The sequence below is a fragment of the Tripterygium wilfordii genome, chromosome 14 (genome assembly GCF_013401445.1).
Source record: "Tripterygium wilfordii isolate XIE 37 chromosome 14, ASM1340144v1, whole genome shotgun sequence".
Classification (NCBI taxonomy): domain Eukaryota; kingdom Viridiplantae; phylum Streptophyta; class Magnoliopsida; order Celastrales; family Celastraceae; genus Tripterygium; species Tripterygium wilfordii.
Window position 1 is genome coordinate 11,843,092 of NC_052245.1, and position 18,853 is coordinate 11,861,944.

Genomic DNA, 18,853 nt, shown 5'->3' on the forward strand with positions numbered 1-18,853 from the left:
CGTGGCTGGAGTCTTGTAATTTTTTACGAAACTTATTTGAGACCTCCAATTTATGACCCTATTTTACCCCTAATTCATGTGATTCGGAGTAACTTGGGGTTATGTCGTTTTATACCAGTTACATCGTCGTAGTTAATATTTAGAGCAATAGAAAAAAAATCATGAATATGTTTTGATTTTTGATTTTTTGAAACAGGGATTTGGACCGTTGAATATAAACACAGAAAATATGATTGGACTCGTAAACCCGATCAAAACCCGTTCATAATGTTAAAATAAAAAAATAAAAGAAAAAAACGATTTGTTGGAATTACAGGAAGGAAAGGATGATTATTTGTAACTAGAGCTTAACAACAATTGATCAAACAAAAGCACATGCAGTGATGGCAAAGACTGCAAAACCAAGTTTGTGAAGAAGAGCCATTGAAGGCTTCAAAGATGGAGCATTATTTGGAGAAGGACCAGGTGCTTCGACGGAAGGAACTGCAGGAGATGTCGGAGCAGCAGGAGTGGGAGCCAATGCAGAAGAGTTGAGTACATTGATATCAACCTTTTGTCCTGCTTGGCAATGACCAGGAACACCGCAGAAGAAGAAGTGGTGGCCGCGGGTCTTGATGGTTATGGAATCGTTGCCAGTAGTGTATGTGGCCATTGGTGCCGAGGTATTGCAGGTCTTGTACATGCCGTGTGTTACTCTCATCACATTGTGAAACTGTGCATTGTACTCGAACCCTGAACAAAACAACAACATCCGAAGTGAAATTATTATATGTTAAGTTGGGTACTCCCTCTTCCATCTCCTTCATGAAGTCATGGGTTCGAGTGGGAGAGACGATATATCATCCTATAAAATGGTACGCACAATAATGTCAAGATCGAGATAATTATAGGCCGATGGCCCGCTCAACCCTGCTAAGCCTCCTAATAGGAATGGCAAAAAAAACCAATCCGAGCACTATCGATAGGATACTTGATCCATTTAAAACCTGAAAACTTATCCTATAGGGTTTGAAAACGGTTTTGGTTTTGATTTTGATTTTCAAACCCGTTACGGTTTAGGGTCGGGTTTGGTTTTTGATCCCGGGTTTAGGGTACCCAAACCATTTAATTAAAAGAGTGAATTATAGTAATAAGATTATAAATCATCTATATAAAGGTACACTATTAGGATGCTAAATTTTAACATGATCAAGCATATTAAATAAAATAATAGAATACAATTATAAATTATACATTCAAACTATAACAACATGATAAGTGAGATTATGTTTTCAAAAATTGAATTATACATTTATAGAAAAAATTAAAAAAAATTAAAAATTAAATGATAAACTGATACCTGATGATAAACGGTTATGGAACGGTTCCGCTTTTGAAAATTTAGACGGTTTTGGTATTGAATACCTTAAATGGAAACGATTTTGCTATTTATTAATTGAAAGGGTACCCGACCCATTGTCATCCCTACCCCTGGCCTGATCTCAACTCTGGGTTATGCTTGACTTTGGGCTGTTAGATTTGATCCGGCCCGGACCAGCCCAATACACCGGGCTCAAAAAAGTTTTGGACACATAATAATGCTAAGTAAAGGACAAATGAGACGGAACCAACTTTATAAATGATGACAAAAGTGATGTGAATGGCCACACATTTTCTTCTGTCTTAAGTGAAGGGGTATCAACACTCAAAACACGCAAAAAAAACAGCATGAGTGAGGACGAGAAGACATTCAATGCTCTTCTCATCATGCGAAGGCACAAAGGATATAGTGCGAGTTGATAGCTCAGTTTAAACTCATATTGAATATCGAATAACAAATTTGTATGATGTCGGTTTTGATTATAAAAGAAATCATTAAAGATGAGAAAACTTGGAGAAGTGGAGAGAAACATATGAAAGTGTGGATCATTGAATTGACGATCCATAACGTTTTGGCTTGGTCCTACAAAAGTTATTTGGAAGGGCCCCTTGATTTTGACACCTAAGCTTTCGAGGCCATCCACGTGTACACATACCTGTCCACGTGTCACCCTTCTCTAAAACATCCGATCCCATCGCACAAAACAGATAGATCATCAACTCAAGGAGAAAATCTTCAGTGGTATCAGCACACCACGTCACAGTGATGACGTGGTGTGCATGACCCACTCAATATTTGACATATGGCAATTTAATCCTGACATTACTTTACACGTGTTTGTTGGTTTTTGCCAGATCTACTTCATCTTCAACCTCAAGTCTGGCTTCCATGTTCAACCGGGATCAGCACAGATTCGTTGATCCAAGCGTCGGTATGTTGCCTCATGGATTTGTTGATGTCGCCAGACTTTCCGTTCAAGCCATCTGCCTTCATTTCGTGGCAAAGAATTTGGTAGCCCGTTGTCATAGTTATGGCAAAGAATTTCGACTGCCGATTGCCGAACACGAAGGTGGTTATTGGTCATCGGGCCCATGGTGGAGGTTGAATCTGGGTTTGACCCTACACATATCGACACATGCTCTTGGTCGTAACAAAGGTTCCGTTTAGATCTAGATCTAGATCTCTCCATCAAATCCAAGGTCTTCCCAAATTCATTCCTCCTTTTACGTCAACGTTCACGATTAGTCCCTTTTACTTGGACACTGAAACTTCTCAAGGTCTATGATTTTGAAAATTACTCTGTGTTGAAATCAAATTTAAAATCTGCCAACGTAGTTCTTCTTTCTTGTTTGTCGAGAGAGGGAAAGACAAAGCAACTCCAGAAGTTGAAATCCCTAAGAAAGAAGGAGTCACGTGTTGCTGACTTGGATTAAATTGCCACATGTCAAATATTGAGTGGGTCATGCACACCACGTCATCACTGTGACGTGGTGTGCTGATACCACTGAAGATTTTCTCCAAATCAAGAGACAAGAGGAATCCCTAAAGCCAGAAAATACAAAACAAAAACACACAAAGGGCTCCTTCCTCGTGATCAACATATAGCTAGAATTGCCAGTCAAGTATCAATCAATCCCTGAGATAACTGAGAAAAGAAAAAGGGATCAGTGGAAGTAAGAACTTACGGATGACATCACCAATATCGAAGTTTTTGGTAGCTCCCCACTGCTTGTAATCGACATTTCCAATGGTGGTCCAACCAGCAGAGTCCCCTACCTTATACACAGCACCATGAGAAAACTCAATTGCCACAGCCATAAAGAAAAGCAGAGCCAATAAGGTTCTTGGTGTGAAAGCCATAGTAGAAAAAACAGAGGACTCTGTTTGAAGCAGAGTTTGAGTTGTGAATTCTGGAGAGACTTTTCAGTTTTGAGCGTTTATAAAGCTTCTGGACTGACCCAGCTTGGTGGTTGTTTTTGGTCCCTGAGGACTCATAAATTAAGGAAAAACTGTCAATTTGGTCCCCATACTTTTTAATATAGTATAAAACGGCAGGTTTGTTTTACAGAAAATAACAATTGTAGACCCAATAAAAGCCTTTCTTTTCATTTTGCTTCCCATGAAAATAAGCTTATCGATATTTAAGCAATAAGGAAAAAAGTGGTTATCCATCCGGACTTAGTGCGTAAATAATCTCACTCGAGATTGGAAGTTCGATTTTAAATTGTTGTATCTATTTTTAAGTGGTTTGCAGTAGACCTTACTCCAATTAACATGTCAAACGAGTTTGAGTATACGTAGTCCAATCTAATTCTAGGCTTGGTGGGTTGTCCAAAGAAGACGTATGTTGAATTTTCTTTGGTTACTTTAAAAAAAGGTGTAAGTATAGGAAAAGAATACTTATTATGGACTGCGGTAGTTGCATCATACAGCCGACCTGGTTGTTTGTTCCATCATGATTCATTTTATGGGCTTTGGTTGAAAAACTTGGAAGGAAAGGATGTAGGGTTTGGTGGTAAGTGGTGGCATGCAAATTCAATTTCATGACTAGAATACTAAAGTAAGGAATGATGACTCTGTTTTTTTTCATTAATATATATATATAGTGGTCAGTGCCTAAATGCAATAATTATAGACATGTTACTTTCTACGTTACAAAGTGTGGTATTGCATCAACTTTCTTATAGCACTAATACAAGCAAACCCATTAAGGATTTCATGACAAATTCTCTATTTTTTCTTAAAATTGTCTCACATACCAACTTGATCAATGAGGGACAACTCTTATCACTCACACTACCAATGACTACAGCTGATAAATGCAAATGGTTGGTTTAGTGGATATGTTGTCACATGTTTTGTTAGTGAAGAAAGTGGGTTGGGTTTATTTATGCTTGATAGGCTATAGCAAACAATGAGATAGAGCTGCATCCTTCATGTTTGGTCAAAGATAGCTATATACATGTATTTTGCCCAAATTTTACTTTCAAGCATCCAATTTTTGTCTTTTAGTGCATTACAATAACTGATAATGAAAGTTGGCTGTCTTGTCCATCAATGAAAATGGGCCTACTGGGTTGATTTGCAGATCAGAAAGCCCAATACCCAAATCCAAATGTTCAAGGTTGACAGGTGTGAAGGATCTCACTTCTCAGCAGCAAGGCCCAAGAGGCCTATACACAAAAGGAAATGAGGATTTTCTCATACTCATAGGGATCTCAATAGCCGATATCTCAGTTATCCTAACTGTTGGATTCTATACGTCCAACTCAACAGGGATGGGATAACTGTGATACCAAATACTGAAATCTTTATCATTTCCGTTTCTCATATATGTATGTAGCATTTTCTCTCAACACACAGACACTTGCAGAAACCTTCTCACTCTAAACTCTAAAGCAGCAATGAAGCTGTGCCATTGAAATGATTTTAAAAATAATCTCCGGTATAAAAGTCATATCTTCTCTCTTATAAAAGTCATATTGTACAAAGTGTAAAGTTGGATTTCCCTCTCACAAAACTAAGAATATACTAAAGAAAAAAGGAAAGATTTGCGCCTATTCACTATCTAGTGCATATTCAATATATGATATCTATATATATATGCACACAGTTTCATAAAACCCCTCCAATTTAGAACTGGGAAGCAGGATCAAGTCCAATAGAATGGCCGCCCTTCTTCAGGTCCGTTGCATTGGTGCCAACTTCTTCATCTACATTTTCATCAAGAAATCTCTTCCAAAGCCAATGTTTCTTCCATACTCTCTCAGTCATCTCTTCAATAGGTATGTTTTTGGTCTCCGGAACCAGAAATACCACAAAGATTGACATGATCAAAACCCAGCTAGAGAAGAATAAGAAAATGCCCCACTTGAAATGGCAAAGCATTGAGAGGAAAGCTTGTGCTATTGCAAAAGTGAAGAGCAAGTTGGTACAAACAGTCACACTCTGCCCAGCTGAGCGGGTCTCTAATGGGAAGGTCTCACTGGGGATTAACCAACCAAGAGGCCCCCAAGACCAAGCGAAGGCGGATACAAAAACGCATACCATGACAACCACGATGATTGCATAACTCTGATGAAGGTCGTTAGTGTGATCTTTTACCTTGATTCCAAGAATAATTGCTATTACCACTTGAGAGAGGAACATTTGAACACCAGCTTCTAACAGGAGCTTCCGACGACCCAATTTGTCGACAGAATACACAGATACAAGAGTGGAGAGCACATTGACAGCCCCGGTTATGACAGCTGAGTAAAGGGCAGCATCATTGCCAAATCCAACAGTGTCAAATAACACTGGAGCATAAAACATGATAGCGTTGATGCCTGTGAATTGCTGGAATATCTGTTTGAAACAAAAAAGGAGATGGCAAGCATTTCAATTAGGATTCTATGTCCAAAGTTGCTAACAAAATGAATTTGAACTTTTGGATTGCGAACATAATCTAAATGGGAAAGAAATTCTAACCTGCAAGGCAACTGCAATGACCAGTTGAGGCTTATTCCTCCTCTTGAGAAGATTTCTGAAAGGGTGCTTTACTTCTTTTGCCACTCGACTTGCCTCGACAAGTTCTAGGAACTCAGGTTCAATTTTTTCCGTGCCTCGAATCTTTCTGAGCACAGATTTTCCTTCTTCCAGGAGACCACGCTCAATTAGGCTGTTAGGTGTTTCCACCACCAGGAGTGCCCCAAGAGTGAGGAGACCAGCGGGAATGCCAGCTAATCCTAATGACAACCTCCAACCCCATCCTGCTTTGATTCTGTTGTTGCAAGGTACAAACAATATCAATGATAATCAGCAAGACATTCATAATTTTTAGCAGCAAAGCTAGAATTGATTATTAGAATCACTACTTCCAAATTGACATATTTAAGAGGATGTAATGCTTTTGGCAGAACATGAACAAATTCAATAGGATTCCACAGTTCATAATCTTCATAAATATAATTATCAAATGGTCAAAATCAAGACCAGTATTCCTATGCTCTCTTCTTCCATTTTTTAAATCAAGTTCTTTGTTGAAAAGCAAGCATGAGTGCAAGCAATACCGTAGAAAACTTACTTAGAGGTGCCATAGTTGATTAGGTTAGCAAGAAGTATGCCAATTGTCACATTAAGCTGGAACAGTATGTTAAGTCCACCCCGGATTCTTGTGGGTGCTATCTCGGACAAGAAAAGTGGCACAGCCTGTTGCACATTAAAATTGTAATTGAGTGAAATAAACAAATAAAACAAATAGATTTGAATAGAGCGCACTCCTAACACTTGTTCCCGTTTTAGCAGACAAGATCTTGATTTTTCATATATAAATGTAACCAATGAATCAGTTTTCGGAAAGGATTTCTCCGTTTTTAATAAATCTCTTTAAGATTCTTGTGTTCAAGTTGATTACGCAAACTAACTATGTGACCTAACCAAATATGCCAACATCTTTACTATGGATTTGGACCTTTGAACTTTAAAAAAGGTACCTCTACATCAAACACCTACAAAGAAAATTTATATTGCTATTCTTCCCCTATTATGCGTACCCTTTTGTTAAGGTCGTGTAATAACAGGGTTAATACTTGAATTTAAGGTCATGTAATAACAAAAGGATAACATAAACAATTCACAAATATGGACCACAAGAAAAGGGACGTCGGAGACTCGAAGACAAAAAGGTCGACAGCATTGATCACCATCACGTTATTCACTATGCTATTCTTCCCCAATTATGCGTACCCTTTTGTTAAGGTCGTGTAATAACAGGGTTAATACTTGAATTTAAGGTCATGTAATAACAAAAGGATAACATAAACAATTCACAAATATGGACCACAAGAAAAGGGACGTCGGAGACTTGAAGACAAAAAGGTCGACAGCATTGATCACCATCACGTTATTCACCAAGACTGACTTTTCAAAAGCCAAAAATGACAACGCAACTCGGCTTCGGCCACTTTTTCCGGATAATTCAAGGATAATACCTTTATCAGATTTTACTTTTTTTAAAATTTAACCAGGGAAGATACCAAAAAGGTCTTAAACTAGATGTAAAAAGGTAAAAGAGTAAATTAAAGAAATTAAAGTGAGAAAACATGGACCAAAACAGAAACGACAGAAACTTATTAGTCCAAGTAGACATGTAAGCATCAGAATTGAATATCCCTTGCTAGAATTGAGAACCAGTTTCACCAGATTGTTACATATGCAGTGCCTATCTGGTAACGGCCCACCTTGTGGGGAGCCTTAAGGCTGCACATTTTCGTGGACTTGAACCATTTGGCACCTCTATCGTCTTTGTGTGATTGCTAGTTGCCTAAAATGTCTTGGTTGTCGCGAGAGAATTAATACACTTAAGTATTCAATTCAAAACAATTACATTAACAATCAAACGAACTGCTCATTACAATTAACGAACACATTATAACCAACTAATTAAGTATCTCATGTGCTGTAACATACCTGATTAGCGAAGCCGACACCACAACCCAATAAAATCCTGCCAATGATGAGCATGGCAAGGTTTTTGGCGGAGGCATTAAGCACAACACCGACAATGAAGAAAACCCCAGCAATAAGCATGGTTGGCCTCCTGCCTAGATTTCTTGTGGTGTATGAGGCAAAGAAAGTTGCTATTAGTCCAGCAAGGTACAGTGATGATGTGAACAGTTGTAGTCCTTGATTATCATATTTGCAATAGTTGCTATTAATTGTTGGATCGTTGGTTTTCTCATAAACAACTGGGAAGAACTTTTCCAAGAAATCAGGCATGGATGTAACTCCACCTGCATCATATTAACCAATAAACTGGACTTTAGTGCTATGGTAAAATCTGAACTTTGTCTAATACAGATACTCAATAGCAATAACAGAACTTAATTCTACAGAATTTTGTATTCAAAGAAATACAGAGATTAGATGAACATGGGTAAAAAGGTAAATCAAGCAAGATTTGATTTCAGAAGGATTCTATTTGGCCAAATCAACAACCAAGCTCCACTCACAAACGTAACAAACATTCAACCATGTGATGATTACCAAACAGAATCGGAATTTCCAAAACTACCCTTGGAGGGGCCACTTTGGCGGGAGAAAGCAAAATTTTCCCACTGGTTTTTTTTTTTCTTTCTAAATTTCTTTTTTGAAACAAAATTTTTTATCCTTTTTTTCCCTAAAATCAGAACCGACGAACTTATTCAAAAATTCTTGGATTCTTAACAAATGAAGAAAAGATAAAAATAATTGCCAAGAATTCTCGAATTCTGTTTGTTTATTTTCAAAAAAACATTCGAACTTATTCGAGAATTTGAGTTCCAGAGAAAGCAATAAAACCTGTTTTCACAGCACCAAAGCACATAGAAGAACGATTGTTATCGCTCCTAACAGCAAAAAGAATACTAACTAATTTTGATCAAAACGCAACCAAGTTTCATGCTAAGAAAATTCTTAATCCATGGATCATTATTCAAAATTCAAAACAAACACGCAATCATGTTTGCGTGAGTACTAATCAAAACAGATCCAAAAGCTCTACCTGAGACACCGACATCGTAGCCAAACATGAGGCCTCCGGTGGCCGCCATTATGCAGGAAATTATGACGATCGGCGTGATCTTCGCCTCAAACTCCACTCCGGCCGGCGGCACGGACGCGAAACCCCCAGCAGGCATGGATGTAGGTCAAGTACCACCTAACCTCCTCCTCTCTCTCTCTCAATATCTTCTCCTTTCTGTTTAAGAAACAGAAAAAAAAAATGAGGATAGTGTTGTGAAATGCAATGGATTACGAAGAAGAGTAGAAGTATATATAGGCGAGCAGAGGAGTGAGGAGAGACGACGATAATACAACCCCAACTACGAAATGGATGATGTTTGTGAGTGGGAGCCACCGCAAGATCCTTCCACGTGTCGGCTCTAATCGGGACACTGTTACTGTAACCTTTTTCTATTCTTCCTCTTCCACGGCTGGCTAGTCAACGAGCGGCTCTAACAGCTGTTGAAGCTAAAATTAGCGAACAGGGTGTTGTTTGTGTGAAACAAGGAAGAGGCTTAACCGCTCAAGCCGGAGCGGGGCTTATTTTGTGTGATGGTCATGTAAATGGGAGGTAGTGAGATGCTGCCACGTAGTGACAACATGATTTTGTTGTATTCACGGGCATCGATCGCCAATGGCTTTGTTTGGTGAATCGGGCGGCGAAGCGAGCCCACTTCACCTAACATTCATATACCGTTGGCGGAACCGTCTAAAGGGAGCTTATTCTAGGACGGTTTGTCCTTTTGATGTGGGTCCTATGCTTTTTTGCATGAATCCCACAATAAAACATACTTTCTTTATTTTTTAGAAAAATTTTTTGTTGTGGATCCCATGCTTTTTTGCATGGGTCCCATGCCATTTCTATTTTATAAAATTGTTTTAATGTTTACTCAATAACTATTTATTAAATATATTAATATATTTAAATATTGCATATTTATATTGATATTAAATATATTAATTTATTAAAATGAAATAAATTATTAAATAATATTTATATTGAAATGAAATAAATAAAATTTTAAAAAAGAATACAAACAACATATAATTTACATAACTTACCCACTAACAACATTTAACAGCTTTATCAAACACCTCACAGCTTATTTCAGAGTTTTAAGCTCAGATTTTTTTTCACAACTTAACAGCTAGCGTTGAAAATCAACACAACCGCTCCCCCCAAACACACACAATATCTTGGGATTTTCTCTTCCTAAGCTTTCGGATTTTCTTATTTGACTACGACTTGAGAGTCAAAAACATGATGGAGTTGTATTGTGTTTCTATATATATTGTTATATATACACATTGCTACCTAATTAAAATTTATTTTTTCTTTCTCAATCTTGTTATTTGGAGAGCTTTCAAGGCAGTTTTCTATAGTTCAAACCTTGTTTCACAGTCGTTATTTGCTTCTAAGACATAGTTATCTCTTTGATGCTATTGTATTAGGTCTTTTCTTTGATCTTGATGCATGAGTTTTATTTTCTTGTGTTGTTTCTAGAGGAGTATCCTCATATTTGTATCTTGTAAAATCTCATGGTTTGTTTTAATACAAGTTCTCTTATTCTCAACAAAAAAAAGAAATTGACTATGATTAAAGGATTTAACCTTCTTACAAGATAAACTCATATAAGTGGTGGAAGTAGCTCAATTATTTGTGGTCCTTTCGTATGATGGATTTCAAGCACATGATATACATACGTAATACCATATATTTTATGAATGTCAAATTATTCGAATACTTGTGAGAGGCACCGTATGAATAGTCCAAACCAACATCAAGCGTGAGGTATTGTTCGTTTTGAACCTAAGGCCCACACATTTTTGTATTTATTAGAAAACGTCTCAAGTGTTTAATGTTAGACTCACACTTATAAATCATATCGTTGGCTTACACCCTACTAATACGGGACTTTATAAGTTTTAACAAATTGCCAATAAATTAATTATCACTATTGTCATTGACACGTACAAGTCATGAGAGAGCCTTTTCCTTTTTTGTTGTGCATATATATAGTTGGGTTTACTAATACATTTTTTGTGGTCATTGTAATAGATATACATCTATTGCTGTACAGGTCCTATAAAGTTGGGTCCTTACCAAACTCACCTCAAAAGGCTTTGTTGAAGTGAGAGGAGGCTTGCCCTTACATTCAGTATATGTTTCACATAACCAACTGATGTGGGATATATCTAACATCCCCCGCAAGCGTGTGGGTCGCGAGCCAGACTCGGGCACCTCGCGTCACGCACACGTGGAGTTTTCAACCCCGATGGCCTGCTCCGATACCGTCCTGTAAAGTTGAGCCCTTACCCAACTCACCCCAAAAGGCCTTGTTGAAGTGAGAGGAGACTTGTCCTTATATTTAGCGTATATTTCACATAACCAATTGATGTGGGATATATCTAACAACAGGCACAACAACTTGGCTTTAACAGCTTCAGAACATGACAATTGCGAGAACTCGAGTCTTCCAACAAATGGAGAGGTATTGATCCACTTGAACTTTATAGCTTTGCAATAAAGCAAACTTTGATGTCAACTTTCCAAAAAAAAAAAAAACAAACAAACAAAGCAATCAAATATTACTCCCTAAAGAATATATACAAGACAAATAGTCATCAAATCAATAGCTATCTCAATTTTCCCTTTTAATTTTATTTCAGATACCAATTAACTCTCTCATCAAAAGATATATAGCTGGTTGCCATCATTGATTCCACAACACAGTAACATTAATGAAATCACAATGAACACTCTTATTGATTATTATTACTAAAACAAAATGGTCATGATAGAATCTTATATAGGCTGCTAATATAAGGTATTTAAACTTTCCAATTCCTTCAATATATATATATATAGACACACGCACGCACGCACACATATATATGGTGTTTGAGTATCTCACATTTGTTCATCACCTGAAACATGTGATTGGAAAAGTAGTCTGGAAATAATTATAAAAAGAGGAGGAACTTTATTTTATTTTTTGAATTATAATATTTAAAACTCAAGGTATTTAATTTTTTAATCTTCTTTTAGGTCCCTCTTGACAATGAGTGCTTCAAAAGGTGACATTTTTTTCCCAATCAATCCTGAATTTAAAAAAAAAAAATTTAAATGTGAGTTTGTCATGTAAAGAAAAAGAGAGAAAAGAACGAGGCACCAAATTTGACCAATTTGTCAGGATATATGTCTGAAACAACATGAATGATGCATGCATAAAGTTTTGTTGATTTGGATAAGATTAAAAAGATAAGCATACATAATGCATTCTTGTAAAAAGGGAGGGGGAAATCTATCGATATTCACGAGAAAGAAATAATTACTAGAATAGTATAAAGCAATATTGTGATTGAACAAATTGATTACGGTGCTGCTAAATAGTCCAAAGAATATAGTCCCAATACTTCCCAAGCTGATGTGGTATGCCTAGTCAGCCAATTCATGTGGCAAAATTAAAATTTCATTTCAAAATTTGAAATTCTAATTTCTTGACCATTTAAAATCTGTCAGAATTTGAGGTTTTATACATTGAAACATGCAATCACGGTAATCCATTCTCTCCAAATACTATCGCAGAAGCTTTCTCCATCTTGTTCTTTCAATTCCAAGCGGCGATTATAGTGTCGATGAACAATCACATTGTTTCATAACCATCAAGCATTCAAGAAACCCTAATTACAAGGTATTTTCAGTGTAATGGAACCCTAATTTCAATGTATTTTGTTTGTTTCCAGCAAAATTGATGTGTGTTTCAGTTATCCTTATCAAGTTTTTGCTGATTTTTGTGTTTCTTCTGGGTTTCTTATGGACACAGACGGTAAAACTTCCTAATACATCTTCTTCATCTGGGTTTCTTCTTCAATGTTATACCTTGAATTTACCAGGTATTTCATGCGAGTATCGTATATTTTATTCTTACTGCTTACCTTGTTTGTAAAATCAATGGAAAAGACCATATAACTCTCTGATTCTTCTGGTTCTGATTGTTAATTGGATACATTGAATTTTTCTGGCTTTCCCTTTGAGTGTTTGCTGACCCTTGTAAATTTCATGGCTTCATGTTGTTACTGGATGGCTTCTAGGTTTTGATGGGCCCTATAGTATGTGTGGAACTATTTCGGTGCTTACCTTGTTTGTAAAATCAATGGAAAATACCATATAACTCTCTGATTAATGGAAAAGACCTGAATGTATGGGGTACTTTGATCCTTACATTGTTTCAAGGTATTCGAGCCCTAAGCGAAGCAGTGGATTTCAAGGTATTCGAGGCCTAATTTCAAGGTATATGTTCTTGCAGTGACTGTGCATTATATTCTTGTTGTTCAGACGTTTATAGGGTATGTGGAACTAAAATTGCGATTGCTTTTGTTCTTAAACACAATGGAAGTGATCTTTGTTGACAAAAGTAAAAATTTTGAGGCGTTTCCACTTGGAATTTGAATCTCCCCAACCATTTTACATTTCTTTGTTGATTTTGGTTGGGTTATATGCTATCGTGGATCCCATAGTTTTTGTTAGCTTATTGTCCACTGACATTGTTTCTTTCTTGCTTTCATTTCTTTCTTTCTTGCTTTGATTTGTTTCTATGCCACGCACACGTGGAGTTTTCAACCCCAACAGCCTACTCCGACACCATGCTATAAAGTTGGGCCTTTACCCAACTCACTCCAAAAGGCCTTGTTGAAGTGAGAGGAGGTTTGCTCTTATATTGAGCATATGTTTCACATAACCAACCGATGTGAGATATATCTAACAACAGGCACATAAACTTGGCTCTAACATACAAGACAAATAGTCATCAAATCAATAGCTATCTCCATTTTTCCTTTTAATTTTATTTCAGACACCAATTAACTCTCTCATCAAAAGATATATTGCTGGTTGCCATGATTGATTCCACAACACAGTAACAATGAATTCACAAAGAACACTCTTATTGATTATTACTACTAAAACAAAATGGTCATGATAGAATCTTATATAGGCTGCTACTATAAAGTATTTAAACTTTTCAATTCCTTCAATATATATATAGACACACACGCACACATATATATGGTATTTGAGTATTTCACATGTGTTCATCACCTGAAACATGTGATTGCAAAGTAGTCTGGAAATAATTATAAAAAAAGGAGGAACTTTATTTTATTTTTTGAATTATAATATTTAAAACTCAAGGTATCTAATATTTTAATCTTCTTGACAATGAGTGCTTCAAAAGGTGACATTTTTTTTCCCAATCAATCCAGAATTTTTTTAAAAAAATTCAATGTTGAGTTTGTCATGTAAAGAAAAAGAGAGAAAAGAGCCAGGCATAGACACGTACGAGAAGGCACCAAATTTGACCAATTTTGTCAGGATATATGTCTGCAACAACATGCATGCATATATAAAGTTTTGTTGATTTGGATAAGATTAAAAAGATAAGCATGCATAATGCATTCTAGTAAAAAGGGCGGAAAATCTCTTGATATTCACGAGAAAGAAATAATTACTAGAACAGTATAAAGCAATATTGTGATTGAACAAATTGATTAAGCCTTCAAAAATAGCTTTCATTCTTTCGGTTATCCTACTCAGAAATGCACAACAACTAGCTTTAATCATGTTAGATTGACCACACACACACATATATATATATATATAAATTGGACTCCTTTTGTCGGAGTTTCGGTTTTTTCGCAACATCTTATAACATTTTGGGCCTCGTTCCATAGAAGGGTGTGGCACATAGGGGAAAAAAAATCGTTCATTTAGATCGTTGAGTTAGTTGTTTGAATTTCTTACAACATGTGCGTGAGAGGTCGTGGGTTTTAACATTAATTGTGACACGATTTGATGTTATTTTCGTATTAGAGTTTTATCCAAGACTTAACTTGTCCATGTAGCTTGCGGATATTGCATGTCATCCGTGGATTTACCATTGGAATGTATTTTTGGTGGGTATTCTCGTCACAAAAAAAAAGTGTTGCTATAGAGTAACCATTTTATAATACCACAGGCTGGCCCACGGGAGCCCAAATTGGGGGCAGATAATGGCAGAAGGCGGACCAGGCGGGTGTCAACTAGCAACGATCCAGTTGGATAGCAGACTTGAGTTACATGACTGTCCGCATTGATTTTGGGCTGGGCTCCAATTCCGGCCCAAGTTGGTATTTGAAAAGTAGCAAGCTCTGTAGAGTGTATTAAAGTAGTGGGCGAAACATATTTCATCACGTGTTTATTTGGATTAATTCATGTTATTAATTATTATTTGGCATAATTAACACCAATCTTCCACTTAAACAGCCAAATAAATAAATTTTCAAAATTTTGAATTGATTGTTTGTGGAATTTCAATATGTTTCAGGAAACTTTAATGCTTTGAAATCATTATTATCTAATTGTACTATTTTATCACCTATAAATTATAATTATTTAAGTAGGAGATGGGCTTGCGTGAGTACCTTTGGACTTGCTGGCCACTTTTGATGGTGGCCCATACAGTTGGCCCAGCAATGACTATTGCCACCACGGCACCACCTTTTTCTTCTTTCATGGGCGCTGATATGTATTTACATGACTTGTGTAACAAAAATCGTTTATAGTCTGAAACGTTAGAGTTTATACGTGGCGCCACGTGGCGATGGCTGATAAAAAAATTACAAAATAAAATAATTATAATTGCATTACTATAACATATATATTAAAAAAAAAATTTATGTATAAAATTTGCTAAAACTTAAATTTGTATTCTTATTAACACCTGTCAAGTATAGCGTGAGCTCCCGACTAGTTTGTCATCAGGGAATACACAATATTTTTGCCGCTACACCGACAAATCAAGTGTGTCCGAGTTAATTAACTTTGATATATATAATTCGTAGTTTATTTATTTATTTATTTTAATTGGCCCATATAATGCCATTATTGTACTTTACTAGCTATTGAAGTTTCTTAGCCTCTAAACTGCCCTTCCTTGGCCACCCACATTCATTAATTCTCCTCCCCAACGATTTAATTAATATAATAAAAACTTCACAATAATCAAATAAAGCAAATAACAATCAAGAGAGGGAGACCATGGGCCTCTACATTCACCAAAGGGAGAGACAAACATAAACTAATCCCAATTTCACAATCTTTGTTTATCTTGACACGTGGGCACATTCCACGTGGCACATCTCACGTGTCTCCCTCGAAATAAATATTTGATGTGTTTTTATCCACGACATGAACTTGAGATCTTGACACGTGGGAACATTCCACGTGGCACATCTCACATGTCTCCCTCTAAAAATATTTGATGTTTTTTGTCCATGTACTTGGATCTCGTGACTTGAATATTATTATAAAAAAAAACGTTATTATGTTTTGTCTCCCTCTTTTAGGGGTATAATATAAGAGAACCTGCCGTGTGGCACTAACATAACTAATTAATATTTTATACAAATACATATTAAATTATTAATGGCCATGTTAAGTCAAGATAATCCAAACTTACAAATAAATTAAAGAAGACCTAACAAGTAATTTTTAGAATTTTCTTTTATTATTATTTAAAAACGGTAGTAGGGCCCTCTTTTTATAGGGCTACATTACAAGCCTTGGTGTATAAGATAAGATCACAACATTATGTTAAAAATAATATATATATTTTTTATTGAAAAGGAATCAAAACACATCGGAAAGTGGGTATAAAAAGTCCATTGCATGAAACTACACGGCTTGTCTGGGACCTTCGTAGGTCCATCCACATTTAGCTCCACCATTCTATCAATTCCCATTAAACCCCATCGGATCTAAAAAATACTTTAGATGTTCACATGTGAAAAGACTATGATGATCTTTATAGATTTATTTAGAATGGATGATCCACTCTTTTCATAAGAGTGGACCTTAAAAATTTCGGACTTATCCCACTTTGTGGACTTTTTTGGTCTCCCCAATGTTACAAATTTGTTTCTTTGATGATTGCACAGTCAAAACTCAAATTTTGATAATTAAAAGTTTAATGACAAATATCCATGTGTGAGCTTGATGGAGTTGGATTTGGTTATCTCATTATTAATTTTTGGTAAATTGAGTTTCTATCATGAAACTTTCGAAATGTCAAAAATATTAATCAGGGATAATTAATTACACAATAATTACCCTCTACTTTATAAAATATTTGTAGGAGTCCACTAATTATTTTTTTACATAATAAACCCTAGCTTGCATATAACTATACAAAAAAATATAAAATAATTTTAATTTTATATATATTTATAATAAAGTTGAATAAACTGAAATTCTTGGTCAATATAATGAAAGCAAACAAAGAACCGAATACTTGGGCCATACTTTGCAATTATGTTGAGACTAATCAAGGTCCACGTAGCATGCCAACTTGTCATTTATTGGTAGTTTGTACGAGTTTTATATCCTAGAATATTATATTATATTATTAATTATATATCATAATAATGTCTTACATAGTTACGTGGCTTTTTTTAAAATGCATACATCAGCTAGATTAAGGAGTATTACTTATAATAATGTTTATTAATTGTTAACAAATATCCATATAACCAATCAATTGCTTTGAATATTTGATGGTTTCTTAATTAAATAATGGGTGGCACCAATATTTATTTGATAAAAAGGGTCAAAATTAATTGGCCCTAATGTTGCATGACCCCTTTATTTAATCTATAAAACCATGTTGTCATATTAACCAAATCAAAGTGCCAAGTGAATGGACTCTTGTATTATTTTATACAGAGAAAAATTGTCTAAACGGATAAATTAATAAATTAAACAAATTTTATTTTCTTCATTTTTTAATTTATTCAAACATGGGAGAATGAAATATATTATATCTTCAATTCTCTTCCCTTCCTTTCTTTCTATTATATTCCCTTAAAATCGCTCAATCCAAACACATTTGAAATGGAAGACAAAATTACAGCCTCACAAAAAAATGACATTTTTCTATTTATATTTAGACGACGGAAATAATCTTAACAGTATATTTATATTTTTAAATAACTAATTAGCAAATTAAGTAATGGGTTAGTACTGTTGACGGCGGTTTGGTTTATTTGTACGCTTCCAGATACTGCCATGGAGGCGTCATGACGTAGCATGTGATTGTACACGTGGCACTGTATAGGATTTAATAACTGGAAAAATACTCAAGAAAGCGACAAAGGGTTGAGAAAGGGATCATTATGGTGGGTCAACCATTCTTCAGTGGGTCCAGTGTGACATGGCCACATCAGTCTCTCCAATATTAATTCTTTTCTCACCGCTTTTCGTAGTTTCACTGCTTGACCAGCAGATATTTCACAGCCCCTCTTAGGTTGCCAATGTAACCGTTACGTAACGTTATCTTTTCCCTGGTTAATTGAGATATTTACTGGCATTTGTGGGCATGAAAAGTGGGAAAGCAGCCAATACCAAGATCGGACGCGCCAATCAGTAGAACTGTAGACACGTGTTGATTTTTGGGATGCCACATAAGGGAAAAGACGTTGCCACGCTGGATTGCTTTCGTTACGTATCAGGTGTAGCCCAAATAGGGAAGCGCGTGCGTCTAAAACCAGAAAATAGGACGGCTTTTCGGTGGTGTTATTTAAAATTATCGATCATAATCGAATTGATCGATAATTAACTGTCATTTTTTAAGAAAATTTTAGGTATTTTTTTAAAAATTGATCGATAATCGAATTGATTGATAATTAATGGTCATATTTTAAAGAAATTTTAGGTATTTTTTTTAAAAAGTTGACCGTTAATCAAATTGATCAATAACTAACGGTCAATTTTTTAAAAATTTTAGATATTTATTTAAACAACCAACCCATATTCGAAAAATTTAAATAATCGAGAATAATCAATTGATCAATTAAATTTTATGAAAAAAGGGATGTTATTCGCCCATACCAGACCTTTTGGGTCACGATTATTTTAACTGTGCTGTGAAATCTTGA

General features: G+C 35.7%; 2 protein-coding genes across 2 annotated transcripts; both read right to left on the reverse strand.

Annotated features, from left to right (window-relative positions):
• Positions 1–310: 310 nt before the first annotated feature.
• LOC120015522 (mavicyanin-like) lies at positions 311–3,323 on the reverse strand. Its single transcript, XM_038867983.1, has 2 exons — positions 3,046–3,323; positions 311–732 (listed from the first exon to the last, which is right to left on the reverse strand). Exons 1-2 carry the CDS (start codon positions 3,218–3,220, stop codon positions 362–364), a joined length of 546 nt encoding a protein of 181 aa, XP_038723911.1. The 5' UTR covers positions 3,221–3,323; the 3' UTR covers positions 311–361.
• A 1,485-nt stretch (positions 3,324–4,808) lies between these two features.
• On the reverse strand, positions 4,809–9,127 carry LOC120014470 (sugar transport protein 13-like). The gene is made up of 5 exons (XM_038866430.1): positions 8,883–9,127; positions 7,811–8,133; positions 6,426–6,550; positions 5,831–6,122; positions 4,809–5,707 (listed from the first exon to the last, which is right to left on the reverse strand). Exons 1-5 carry the CDS (start codon positions 9,016–9,018, stop codon positions 4,994–4,996), a joined length of 1,590 nt encoding a protein of 529 aa, XP_038722358.1. The 5' UTR covers positions 9,019–9,127; the 3' UTR covers positions 4,809–4,993.
• Between the last annotated feature and the right edge of the window lie 9,726 nt (positions 9,128–18,853).

Bases quoted from the DNA above. Each gene is read 5' to 3' on its own strand.
- LOC120015522 (XM_038867983.1), bottom strand. From the start codon at position 3,220: ATGGCTTTCACACCAAGAACCTTATTGGCTCTGCTTTTCTTTATGGCT. The intron at 733-3,045 runs GTAAGTTCTTAC...TGTTTTGTTCAG, and splicing joins CGATATTGGTGATGTCATCC to GGTTCGAGTACAATGCACAG.
- LOC120014470 (XM_038866430.1), bottom strand. From the start codon at position 9,018: ATGCCTGCTGGGGGTTTCGCGTCCGTGCCGCCGGCCGGAGTGGAGTTT. The intron at 6,123-6,425 runs GTAAGTTTTCTA...TTGCAACAACAG, and splicing joins ATCAACTATGGCACCTCTAA to AATCAAAGCAGGATGGGGTT. The intron at 5,708-5,830 runs GTTAGAATTTCT...TGTTTCAAACAG, and splicing joins TCATTGCAGTTGCCTTGCAG to ATATTCCAGCAATTCACAGG.